The 13,564-nt window shown below is 34.1% G+C and overlaps 1 protein-coding gene across 3 annotated transcripts in view; it reads left to right on the top strand.

Moving 5' to 3' along the window:
• Nucleotides 1-13,564, top strand: part of trpv4 (transient receptor potential cation channel, subfamily V, member 4) — a 55,395-nt gene that overhangs the window by 16,422 nt on the left and 25,409 nt on the right. For all 3 annotated transcript variants that reach the window (XM_087252081.1, XM_087252080.1, NM_001042730.1), the window contains 3 exon segments: nucleotides 737-912; nucleotides 6,563-6,715; nucleotides 12,933-13,073. In XM_087252081.1, the coding sequence (XP_087108207.1) occupies nucleotides 737-912; nucleotides 6,563-6,715; nucleotides 12,933-13,073 (470 nt within the window).

The following is a 13,564-nucleotide window of genomic DNA, read 5'->3' as shown; positions in this document are numbered from 1 at the left end:
AAGTTTTCCGACATTACAAACATTCTCTCGCGCACCCCTGGTGGTCAGACTGCGCACCCCAGTGTGGGAACGGCTGATCTACAGTAATTTATCGTCGTTATTATGTAATATGTTTTTTATCTGTATTATTTTACAATGAAACTCCTTGTTGATGTGGCAAAAAGTAATCAAACAAACAAAACTATGAAAACAAATAATCACAAAAATAAAAAAGAGTCAAGAAAATAAATTGAACAGTAAAAGAATTACAAAAGTAAAAGCCGTGAATATTTTAATCAAATTAATAAAAATGGTCTCCAATTTATTGAATTAGTTAAATATTTAAAAATTGATACATAGAAACTTTTTCTTGTGTGATATTTCTTAACTATATCATGACAACTAAATATAACTATATCATATATAAAAACAATGACCCATAAAATTACATTTATTTTAAAATGAATAATTGTTTGGATAATTTTAGAGCATTAAATGCTATGTAAATTAAATGCTATGTAAAATGAAAAGTAAAAGAATCACAGCTATAAAAGCAGAAAATATTTTAATCAAATTAAAAAAAGGTCTCCAGTTTATTGAATAAGTTAAATATTTAAAAATTGATACATAGAAAAACCTGAATGTGATGATTGAATTATGATTTAGGATGCAAATAAAGGATGGTGTAACATAGGACACTATATTTGCTTTTAACTGTAGTCTTAATGTTTGTTAAAGTGCATGTTTTCCGCTGCAGGAAGGCAGAGATCGGGATGTCATGTGATGAGGGATCCCCGGAGCCCCCTGTTCTCAAAGTCTTCAACCGCTGGATGTTGTTCGAAGCTGTATCTCGAGCAGATCCAAGAGCTCTGGACGGCCTTCTGCAGTATCTTCAGTCCCACGAAAAGAGGCTGACCGATGAAGAGTTCAAAGGTATATTTCCATGTACGTTTGTCTGGAAAGAAAACTGAATATAATGCTACGATGAAACCTAAAATTAAGCATTTTATGGGAATAAGAAACTATTTGTACACAGTGTCCGCGGATCCTTAAAGAGTCTTAAATTGCATATTATAAAAATAAGGCCGTAATTAGTCTTAAAATGTCTTAAAACTCCATTTTAAAGGTCTACCTAATAAATTATAAAGCATCATTCATAGACAGTGGAAATTATGTTTTCTTAGTGTTGTTAATGCAGTTTGGGGAAAGTAAAATTGGTTTTATTATTTTAACACCTGACATTTGTCAGATCTGCTTTGTCTCGGCCACAACAGTAATGTTAGGGCTTCCACAGAGTGCTGATGCATCCCAATTATTATTAGTATTAGTATTATTAGTATTAGTAGTATTAGCAGTGCTTCCCACACATAGAGATTACTTGGACAGGTATATTAACTGGCTGCCCAAGTATATTTGGTGACACTTTTTTTTTACTATTATTATCATCAAGTGTACTTTTTACAATTTTTTTGTATCGCACAAAATAACAAACATTCGCAATCGATTAATCAGTGGAAAATCTTTACTCATCTTATAGATTTTATACCACTTTTGTGTGTGCGCGATAAGCGCAAACAATCCCACAGACAGTCCACATGCTCGATGCTCTGTATCGACCCACAGAGATGCACCTTTTTTGAGACTTAACAATGCGTCTGGTTGGGGTTTGTAAATCTTCTAAAATGTCTGGGATTTGACTTTTGCTTTCGGTTTCTAATGTCTCATTCAGACTAGTAGCGACTTTGTAGCTGCCTTTCCCTCTGCCTTTCCCTTTTCCCTCTTTAAACGCAGGTATGTGTAGGTATATATATATATATATATATATATATATATATATATATATATATATATATATATAAATATATATATATATATAAATATATATATATATAAATATATATATATATATATATAAATATATATATATATATATATATATATATATATATATATATATATATAAATATAAATATATATATATATATATATATATATATATATATATATATATATATATATATATATATATATATATATATATATATATATATATATATATATATATAAATATATATATATAAATATTTACATTTACATTTACATTTAGTCATTTAGCAGACGCTTTTATCCAAAGCGACTTACAAATGAGGACAAGGAAGCAATTTACACCACTAAGAGCAACAATGAATAAGTACTAAAGGCAAGTTTCAGGTCTGTAAAGTCTAAGAAGGGAAGTGTTAGTAATTTTTTTTTTTTTTTTTTTTTTTTTTTTGTACAGTTAGTGTGATATTCAAATAGGCAATTGCAGATTAGGAAGTGAAGTGGAGACTAAATAGTTGAGTTTTTAGTCGTTTCTTGAAAATAGCGAGTGACTCTGCTGTTCTGATGCAGTTAGGGAGTTCATTCCACCAACTGGGCAGATTGAGCGAGAGCGTTCGCGAAAGTGATTTTTTTCCTCTTTGGGATGGAACCACGAGGCGACGTTCATTCACAGAACGCAAGTTTCTGGAGGGCACATAGATCTGCAGAAGTGAGTGCAGATAAGAAGGTGCTAGGCCAGAAGTCACTTTGTAGGCAAACATCAGAGTTTTGAATTTGATGCGAGCAGCAACTGGCAGCCAGTGCAAACGGACTAGCAGCGGAGTGACATGTGCTCGTTTAGGTTCATTGAAGACAACTCGTGCTGCTGCATTCTGGAGCAGTTGAAGAGGCTTGATAGAGTTAGCTGGAAGCCCAGCTAGTAGAGAGTTATATATATATAAAGGGTGTCACAATCCTCCAAATCCTCGATTCGATTACATTTTCGATTCTAAAGTCACGATTCGATTAGATTTTCGATTATGAATAGTTAATTAATTAATAACGAATTAATTATTTGTAGCTTACCGTTCAAACTACCTGACTGTCTTTGTTTTACCCATAAACAAATCATACAGTAAATGAATAAAGGTAAGTTACACACATAATTACCACCTGTCAATCACTTTTTCTGCGGGACTCGTGAATAGGCAGTGATCTGTGTCGTTATAATGGCGTCGGTAAAAAAGGTGCACAACCAACAGGAACCAGCCAACAGTATCTGATGTGTTCGCTAAAATGACTAAGTACTTGTGTGAAAGTAAAAGATGGAAGCAGTCTACTGACTCGCTGACTGCCTTGACCCGCTGTCTCGAGCCCATGACAATGTGTGTGCATCTGTGTCTGTGTGTGAATGGTTGTGTGTGGTCACGTGATGTGCGTTTTCAGCGGTAGTGAGGAAAGAGGGCTGCTCAGAAATGCTACACACCAGTGTGGATGTGGATCGTTGTCATTCTAAAATGCTACTTAAAAACAAAGACATTTTAGTGTAAACAGGGCCTGAGTGTGTATCTGTCACTCAATAAAGTCGCTCTTCCTTTGCATAAAGTTAAAGGACTCTCAAAGCAACGGCTCTCTGTTGAAATGAACGGTCGCTTGTCGATTTGCCACTGCGAGTCGCTCGTAGTGTGAATGAGGCTTAAAGCTGTCATTAATTGTAGGCGTTTTTGCATTACCTGTTTATTTAAGTCTACTTTTTTTCTTTTTTGACTTTAATGTAAATGACTCAGAAAAACTTTACAATATATTCGGAGAGGACGAAATGCCATCTAAACTGGCTGCAAAATATATGTATACCATTAGAAGTGGTTAATCAGATGTAAGCAGAGATATTGTCTGTTTTTATTTCCTTTTTCTGTCATTTATTTCTCATTTGCTGTATACTTTATTAATTTAATGATGTTAATCTATTACACATGTATGAAATGCTATTGTATGCTGTACAAAATGTCATGTTAATAAAATAACCTGAACTTCAATTTGAGAGAGAAAAAAAGAGAAGCTTTTATCAGTGGGTTAACATGGCTCCACATGGAAATAGTGGATAGTTTACTTTAACCCATTGAAAAGAAAAAGTGTATAACAGTGTCATAATAAATAAAAAATATTGTTAAAAATCACATTATTTTTTGTCACATCTAGGTAACCATTTATGTGCCATGGGTAAAAGGTGTGTTTTAATCTGACTACCACTGCAAGTGTAAGCACTGTGGGAAGCACTAATTAGTAACAGTAGCAGTATTAGTAGTGATAGTAGTAATAATAATAATAATAATCATAATCATAATCATAATAACAATAGTTGTTAGTCATTTCAAAGACTTTTGAGGTTTTTCACTCTAAAAAAGGACAAAGCCCTCATGACTGGTATATGCGAAATCAGAATTGTGTCTGTAATGACCTGATGCTATCGTAATTGTTTTCCCTAATGGTCCATGCCTTAGGCTTTTGTTATTTTGCTATTGTTATTTGTTCTAATTTGTTCAGTAAAGGAAGTTCTATTATATCAGCTTAATGCGACTTAGTGAGGTGGAGTCCAGTTTCTACTTCCTGGCTTAAAAGGTCAAGCAAACTTTTAGCACAGAGCAGTGAGAAATCACAGCAAACCGTCACAAATGAAAAGATTTTCTTTGAAGGCATCAAAAAGATAACTCTTGCTAAATATAAACACAGAGAAATGTCTCTCTTGAGGAAAGGAAATCAGTTTTTAGAAACTGGAGGAAAATGTGATGCACTGATAAACTGGAATAACTTTCATATTTTAGAGTAGTGAGCAAAACCTTAATATTAATCTTAAACTTTGGTGTTTAAATAGTCCCTCTGTTTCTTTTCAAAGTGATCAGCCCTAAAACTTGTCCAAATAATCTCATAGATATGCAATGAATGGCAAATTTAACAAGGCTAACCCATTTAGGAGCATTGGCACTGGTGGCGCTGAGATCTACAGACTGTGGCACCTGATTTGGTAGAGCTGCACATTTAATAGTTTTATTATTATACTACATATCTCTTAAAATTGCACCTTTGGCAGTTGTTTGAGATGAGAGGAGTGTGTTGACGTCCAGATGTGATTTTATTTTCACCAAGAATAATAGTAATATAAGTACAATCCATAAAAGTTGTAACAATTTTATCCTATATATTTATAGATCACCTCAAGTATAACAACTTGACTGCCACTTTAAAAAGTTGCCTACATTTGTTCTATGAGATTTCTTGTGAAAAATGAAAGACTTTTAGTACATATTACAATGGATAACTAATATGATTTATTAACATAAATACTGGGGTGGCACGGTTGCTTAGTGGTTAGAACTGTTGCCTTATAGCAAGAAGTTCGTTGGTTTGAGTCCCGGCTGGGCCAGTTGGCATTTCTGTGTGGAGTTTGTATGTTCTCCCCATGGTCGCGTCAGTTTCCTCTTGGTGCTCAGGTTTCCCCCACAGTCTAAAGACACATGCTATAGTCAATTAAGTAAAGTAAATTGGCCATAGTGTGTGTGTGAATGTGAGTGTATATAGGTGTTTCCCAGTACTCTGTTGAAACTGGAAGGGCATCTACTGTTTAAAATATATGCTGTAGGTGGTGGTTTATTCCGCTGTGATAACCCCTGATAAATAAGGGACTAAGTCAAAGGAAAATGATTGAGTAAATGAACAAACATACTTTACTGTAATATTCCACATTTGTGCCAATGGTTCCATTGTGTTAATGAAGGGTTAGGGCTAGTAAAGCTATGGAAATAGTTGGTGATTTGTGGATGGAAAAGTTCTGTGTATAGTCCCTATACAGCTGTTTTCTGCTTCAGTGTTGTAAAAAATTCCAATAGAGTTTAATTAAGAGATTTCATTAAGAGCGTTGCAGCAAACCTATTATCTGTCACTCTTATCTAAGTGGCTTTTTTAAGCGTTTATTTGTAGTTTGTGGCAACATACAGCGACGGGCACCACAGTTGCTATAATTACGCAAACAAATCGTAACAAACCACGAATGCTTGCCTTAAAACAGCCCTGCAGTACACATCATCTGTGCTGTTTTTTTTTTTTGTCGAGACATTCCCTCATCGAGTCGAGTTGTTCTTGCAACCCAACTTTTACTAAGGGTACCCTTAACCTTTAACTGTGAGATTTTTTGGTTAAGGACTTTTATGAAGTAACCTGCACTCTCCTGCGCCATCGATTGTAGATGATGTCACTCGCAGAGGAAGCATGGATGCCTGAGAGTGCAAGCCCGAGAGTGCAAGTGCAAATCTGCAGCCAGACCCTTATGTGAATGACTGATCCAGCAAAAGGCATTTACTCTAGAATGCAACAGATTGTCATTGCTCTGTTTGGCAATCTATTTGGCATCCGCACAACGCACACATTTTTTTGGAATAATAAAAAAAAAGTTGCAAAATGCAAACATTCATGCAGTCTGGATTCCAGGAGCCATAATTTTAAACAGACTTTGGGCAAACCCAATTTACTTGAAGGAATTGTTCACCCAAAAATGTAATTTTACTCATTATTTGCTCACCCTCAAGTGGTTATGAGTTTCTTTCTTCTGTTGAACACCAAAGAAGATATTTTAAAGAAAGCTGAAAACCTGCAACCATTCACTTCCATAGTAAAAAAAAATACAATCAAATTCAATGGTTTGTAATGGTTTCATTTTTGTGTGACTTATCTCTTGTATAAACATCATCATCTAATTGATAACAGATTTTCTTTTCTCTCCTTCATCTAGAACTTTCTACAGGGAAAACCTGCCTACCAAAAGCACTTCTCAACCTGCACAATGGTCAAAACGACACCATCCCAATATTGGTGGACATTGCTGAACAGACAGGAAACCTCAGAGAGTTCATCAACACACCCTTTAGAGATGTCTATTATAGGGGTGAGTTCTCTATTTAGTCATACAAAAAAAAAAAAAATCGGCCGTTATAGGACCAGTTTTCAATCACCGTTTGTCTTAAAAGTTTCCAAAATCGGAAGTGTGACATGAGCTAACATTTACTCTGAGCAGCTTCCAGTTGCACCCTGAGCAGGTTCATGCAATATGAGCAGAAGGGTGGAGTTAAATGTGCCTTTCTGACTGAGCTCAATGTTAGAGAAGTCACCCCAGAGCTAGCGTTGTGTTTCCTGCCGTCTCCACCCTGTTCAGCACAAAGAGTCCTCACAAACATTGCTGAATTTAACGCTGTTTCTCTGTGGAACTCTGGTTCATGTTTGGAGTGGTTAAATATGCCAGCGTCACACCCGATGCTGTTCATAACTTTCTCTTCCTTCTAATACATGCTGTGGTCTGGTAGCTGAAACGTAGTGATGGTCCTGTGGGTTACAAATCAGCTGTTTTTCAGTTAAAGTAGCCAAAAAGACAAACTATTTAAAAACAATTCATTATAGAATGTTACAACATTTGTGCCAAAATAATTCCATAAACCTCTGGTCAAACGTTTGCGGTCAGTACGATCATTTAATTTGTCAGGGACAGATTAAATTGATAAAGTGACATCGATTTAAATACTTTAAAATTTTTATAGGACCCTCACCCTCAAGTAGGCCTGTCACAAAAAGTGAAGTTTCACAAACTCATTTCCAGAGGAAAACATGATATCATTGATGGTGGCTGGTCTCCCATCAAATCAATAGTAAACCAATTGGATTAATCTAAACTCACTAAGGGCCCTATCATACACCCGGCGCAATGTTTCGCAAGGCGTGACGCAATTGTTATTTGCTACTTTAAGCTAGGCGCAAGAGTCGTTTTGAGGTGTTGCGCCATGCTGTTTAAATAGCAAATGCATTTGCGCTCATATGTGCGCCTATAGGCATTCTGGTCTAAAAAAGCAGGCGTGTTTTGGTGCATTGCTGGTGCGTTGCTATTTTGAGAAACTATAATAGATTTTTCAATAGACAAGAACAAAGTCAGTCTATTGTCTGTCGCAGAGTGCACCTGACTTACACACTGTTTAATACACACAAGATGTAGAGCAATATGCAAATATCTTTACATATGAAAAAGATATAAAATATTAGGGATATATATATATATATATATATATATATATATATATAGGATATAATAAGGATATATATAGGATATAAATATAACTGATTAAAATATTACAAAACATTATTTTCTAGCCTACATAAATTTAAAAATCACTGCCTTCATACTTTCTTCATCTCAGGAGGCTTTTTCAGTTCATTCAATTTGCTTTTGTGTAATGTTTTTATTATTAGCAGTATTATTTATTATATGCATATTTATATTTGTTTTATTAAAAACAAGCTTAGATTTGCCCACCTGTCAGGTTTTAAAACATATGGGGCACAGCATGTGTATTAATATATAACTCAGTTTTTTGAGCACACTTCATTATTATTGTTCATTTATTCGTTAGCTGGAAATTAGAACTGAATTTAGAAACAGTTTTGAAACAAATCTTTGCGCTTAACAAGCAAAATTAATTATTTATAGGCTAATTGATCTCTGTGCGTACAAGGTTTTCCTATCCACGAGAACGAAAGTGAAACTAGATTATGATATGCCTTATCTCTCATTCTTGCGCTGCAGATGTTCTGTTTTACTGTTTTCTTGCTAGTGAAATGCTCAGTTTTTCCACTTACACTTACTTTACGTCATGTAAATAGCAAATGCGCTTATGGCGCGACACAGCTGGCTCTTAAAGTGAATGGGAGATGAGACTCTGATTGGTTTATTCTCAAAACACACCTATAAGTCATTAAGAAAATAAACTCAACCCTTTTAGACCATGCGCCACGGCGCAAAGCGGATTTTTCCATCCTTATATTAGCAAAAACGCATTCTGACATGCTCTGAAAGCGTTTGCGCCCTGCGCTTTGCGCATGGACCGTTAAAATTGAGCCCTATAAGAGCCTGTCTAAAATTACTCCCTTATCTTAATTTTTCAAAGAATCTCCCATCCACCCCATCTCCCCACTTTCCTCCTTTACCAGAGGGAGCTCTTGAGGACTACCTTATCTCAAACCCTCTCACATGCTTATCGACCAGGTGGGAGCTCTGGCCTCAATTATCTCAGAGATCAGTGCTATTTAATGGGACAGCATGCCAAACCTGCTTTTAGTATCAAGGAATAATAAGTGTGAACTCTTGAATCTATATATAAATTTATCACACAACACATGGACATTTTTGGTGATGCAATATGCTGTATATCACCCATACTGTACATAAAAAACAATTCTAGCAACATTTTAGCTGATTGTGTACTCTCTTTCTATCTCTATTGTAGCGGCCAGTGTCAGTATGATTAAAATAACACTTTAGTATTTACTATAAATGACTTTAGTTTATTTTCATGTGGGTGCCTGACAACTGAAAATAGATCTGGAAACAGATATCGCAGCCTCTTACTTTTTAATCTTGCACTTTTTTGTTAACACTTATTATTATTTGTTTAGGATATACATTCTAATTCCAATGCCTAATTATTCAGTTTTTAAAATAATTATAATTAAAATAAATATTCTTATAAATAGAATATTGTGTGTTCTTTGGAAGCGTATACTTGCATTTTGATACTATTATATTGTCATTCTGGCATTAAATGGTCCTAAAATGACAGTGATATCATATATTTTGGTGCAATATATCGTACAACAAAAATAGATATTGTAAACAGGCCTGCCTTCAAAAACCTTCAACCTATTATGTGTTTACTTTTCTGTTGAACACAAACAAATATAAAAAAAGTCAAATAATGAAAACCATTATCTTTCATTGTGGCAAACAACAATGAAAATCAATGCCCACAGGTTTTCAAAATTTTTCAAAATTTCCTTTTTGAAGAAACAAGTTTGTAACAAGTGAAGGGGAGTAAATGATTACAGAATTTTCATTTTTAGGTAAACTATCCCTTTCAAAAAAAAAAAAAAAAAGAAAAAGAAAAAGAAAAAAAGAAAAAAACAACAACTGAAAAATGTAGCTACATTGGTTTCAACATGGATAATAATTTTAAATATTTCTTGAGCCCCAAATCAGAATATTAAAATGATAAATAGTGCTGAAAATTATAGCTTTACCATCACAAGAATTAATTACACTTTAAAAAAGAAAACTGTTTTTTTTAAATGTTTTAAATCAAACAAATGCTGTCTCATCAAAAGTAACCTTTCTTAGACATTTTTAAAAGATCTTCCTGACCCCAAATTTTTGAATGGTAGCCTATTATATATGTCCCTTGAACACAAAACCAGTCAGTGTTCATTTTTAAAAAATTAAGATTTATGTATCATATGAAAGCTGAATAAATAAGCTTTACATTCATATGTTTGTTAAGACAATATATGGCTGAGGTACAGCTATTTGAAAAGCTGGAATCTGAGGGTTAAAATAATCGAAATATTGAGAAACTTGCTATATGCATTACTAATCATAAGTTTTGATACATTTCTTTAAGTTTTTGATATATTTACAGTAGAAAATTTACGTAGTTTTATCATGGATCACAATCTTAATATCATGTTTATATATAACTCCTAATATTTTTCAAATTTCTGACATAAAGAAAAATTAATTATTTTGACCCATACAATGTATTTTTGGACACTACCTGTGCAACTTAACACTTGTTTTATCATTCAGGGTTACATATACTATCATCAGTAAATTCTAATTTTCATGATTTGGCTGTAGTATTGTACTTAACCATCAATCTAATTATTCAATTTTAATCCATGTTGTATGTGTGAGAGGTTTGCGATGGCTGAATTATTAATACAGGGAAGTTGCAGTTCTCAAAATGCATAATGCCATACTTACAGCAGACGTAGTCTAGTCTGACTCCCATTTCCCCAGGAAACAATCACTTACTCATTTGTTTAGTGTGCTTGCTTTCAGTGAAGTGTGCATGATGTCAGCAGACTTCCTTATTGAACCACAATGAACTGCTACAATCAAATCAATTAAGATGTTCAGCCAAGAATATAATAAAATACTTTATAAACCTTAACTTCAAGTAAAGCATCCTCTGGTAGTCTATTAAATCAGAGAAAAGTAAAAAAAAAAGGTAAACAAAGTTTACTTTAGTAATTTAAGGAGTTTTAGGCACAGTCAGTCACTAGGACAAATGTTATCCCTGTGATCTGGCCTGGTGATACCTTCATTGTTGGCATAAAAATGGAGATATTAAATGCAACTGTTTTATAAATATGGACACAGGGTTGAGCTCTGTTCAGTCATTCTTAAACATCAAGCCATCAATAGTTAATACCCAAGATCAACAAATTGAGTGCATTTCACTTAAAGGGACAATTTACGCAAAACTGTAAATTCTGTCAATATTTACTCATTCTGCTTGTTCCAAAATGGTCTGATTTTTTGAATACATAGCAAGATATAGTGAAGATGTAGGGGAAAACCAGCCATTGACTTCCACATAATTTTTAAAAACAATGTTCTTTAGAAATGTTATTTATTTTCAACAGAAGAACGAAATTCATAAAGGTTTAAGACCACTTACTGTAAGTGTGAGGAAATGCTGAGGAAATTGTAATTTTTGCGTAAACTGTCCCTTTAATTTATATATTTGATTATGAATTGCATTATGGGACCTTCATCCCTGCTTGGCTTTTAACAGAGTAACTTTTTTGACATTTTAGTTTTCTGAAACAATATACTGTAGAAGAAGTGATATATGCTACCTGACAAAAGTCTTGTCGTTGATCCCAGTTGTAAGAGCAAGAAAAAAATAACTTCGTTTATCATTTGGAAACGTGGCAGAAGGTAAATTTTTTTTCGATGAACCATCTGTTGAATTGCATTCCAATCATCACAAGCGCTGCAGAAAACCTATTGGAACCCGCATGGACCCAAGATTCTTATAGAAATCAGTCAAGTTTGGTAAAGGAAAAATCATGGTTCGGGGTTACTTTCAGTATGGCGGCCTACAAGAGATCTGTAGAGTAGATGGCAACATCAACAGCCTGAGGGACTGTATTAGAACATTTGTGCTGCCCATAACATTACAAACCATAGGAGCGGGCAAATTCTTCAGCAGGATAGCGCTCCTTTTCTCATACTTCAGCCTCTGCATTAAAGTTCCTGAATTATTGAGCATGTCATGGGTAAGACGATGGAGGAGGCATTGAAGATGAATGATGTATGGATGCAGTCCTCCAAGCTCATGGGAGTCAGACACAATATTCATTCTGTCTCCACTACACCATGACTTTATATTCTATACTGCACATTATTTCTGTTAAGTGACGAGACTTTTGTCTAAGCAAAGTCAGACCTTACTGTCCTAATTAAGTAATTAAAATTCAAGGCATGATTATATTTTATATTGGTAAAATAAGCATAATCTTGTGGCCTCTGCCTTTAATATAAGCCACTTCTGATACCAGATGATCAACTAGAAGTCAAGTTATTATTTTTTGTTCCTAAAAGTTTGGTAGACGACAAGACTTTTGTCAGGTAGTGTACAAAAAAGTTATAAGGAAAATATAAGAAATGTATTATATGACATAAGAAAAAATACTGCCAGTTTTTTTGCCAGGTTTTTTGCAACATAATATACAATACCAAGACAAATATATCACAACTAACTATTTAAAATGTCAATAAAAGTCTTTTTTTGAAAAAGATAATGTTTAACATCATAATTTGTTAAAAGGAAAGATTAAGCTGTCTTAATGCAATTCAAATGCATAAATACATGGAAAAACACATGATTTACAAAATACAGAAGACTGTAAATTTGCAGACATTTTTTTCCAGTGTAAATCTGTAACAAAAGTAGCAGATGGACTTAGCAGGGAGCAAAGTTATTTTAATAATGCATTTCAGAGCTCTAACACACAAACACAAAACTGTAGACTCAGAACACGAGCTGCATTACCTTATTTTCATATTGCAGTACTTCCTCTCGTATAAGACAAGTTGATGTATCTAATAATATCATGCTGCTTCCCGCTGTTCTGTCTGATAAGATGCATCACAGATATCGGCTTTCCTGTAACATTACAAAGGGCTTTAGTTTGGATGTCCATTATCATGATCAACAGCTTCCATCTGATTCTCCTCTTGCACATGTATTTGTAATAAAAATGTGTCATGTTCTCAGGTCAGATGGCTCTGCATATTGCTATAGAGCGACGATGCAAACAGTATGTGGAGCTTCTGGTGGAGAAGGGGGCTGATGTCCATGCGCAGGCCAGGGGACGCTTCTTCCAGCCCAGAGATGAGGGTGGATACTTCTACTTTGGTGAGTTTGTTGTTGAAGATCTGAACAACAGACTTTAAATCAATATTTTTCTGTCATTAATTCCACTGCTTTTATTTCAATGGTGTTTATCCTTCTTACTTGTTTGAGTTATACATATGCACAGTTGAAGTCAGAATTATTAGCCCCCCTTTGATTTCTTTCCTTCTTTTTTAAATATTTCTCAAATAGTGTTTAACAGAGCAAGGAGATTTTTACAGTATGTCTGATATCTAATCTTGATATTTTTACTTCTGGGATAGTTTTATTTGTTTTATTTTAGCTAAAATAATAACATTTTTAATAATAAAAAACATTTTAAGGTCAAAGTTATTAGCCCCTTTAAGCTATATAGTTTTTTGATAGTCTACAGTCTACACTTCTCTAACTTGCCTAATTACTCTAACCTGCCTAGTTAACCTAATTAACCTAGTTAAGCCTTTGAATGTCACTTTAAGCTGTATAGCATTGTCTTGAAAAATATCTAGTAAAAT

Source organism: Danio rerio, chromosome 5 (assembly GCF_052040795.2).
Source record: "Danio rerio strain M-AB ecotype USA chromosome 5, GRCz13ab, whole genome shotgun sequence".
Lineage (NCBI taxonomy): Eukaryota > Metazoa > Chordata > Actinopteri > Cypriniformes > Danionidae > Danio > Danio rerio.
This window is presented reverse-complemented; position numbering and strand designations above follow the sequence as displayed.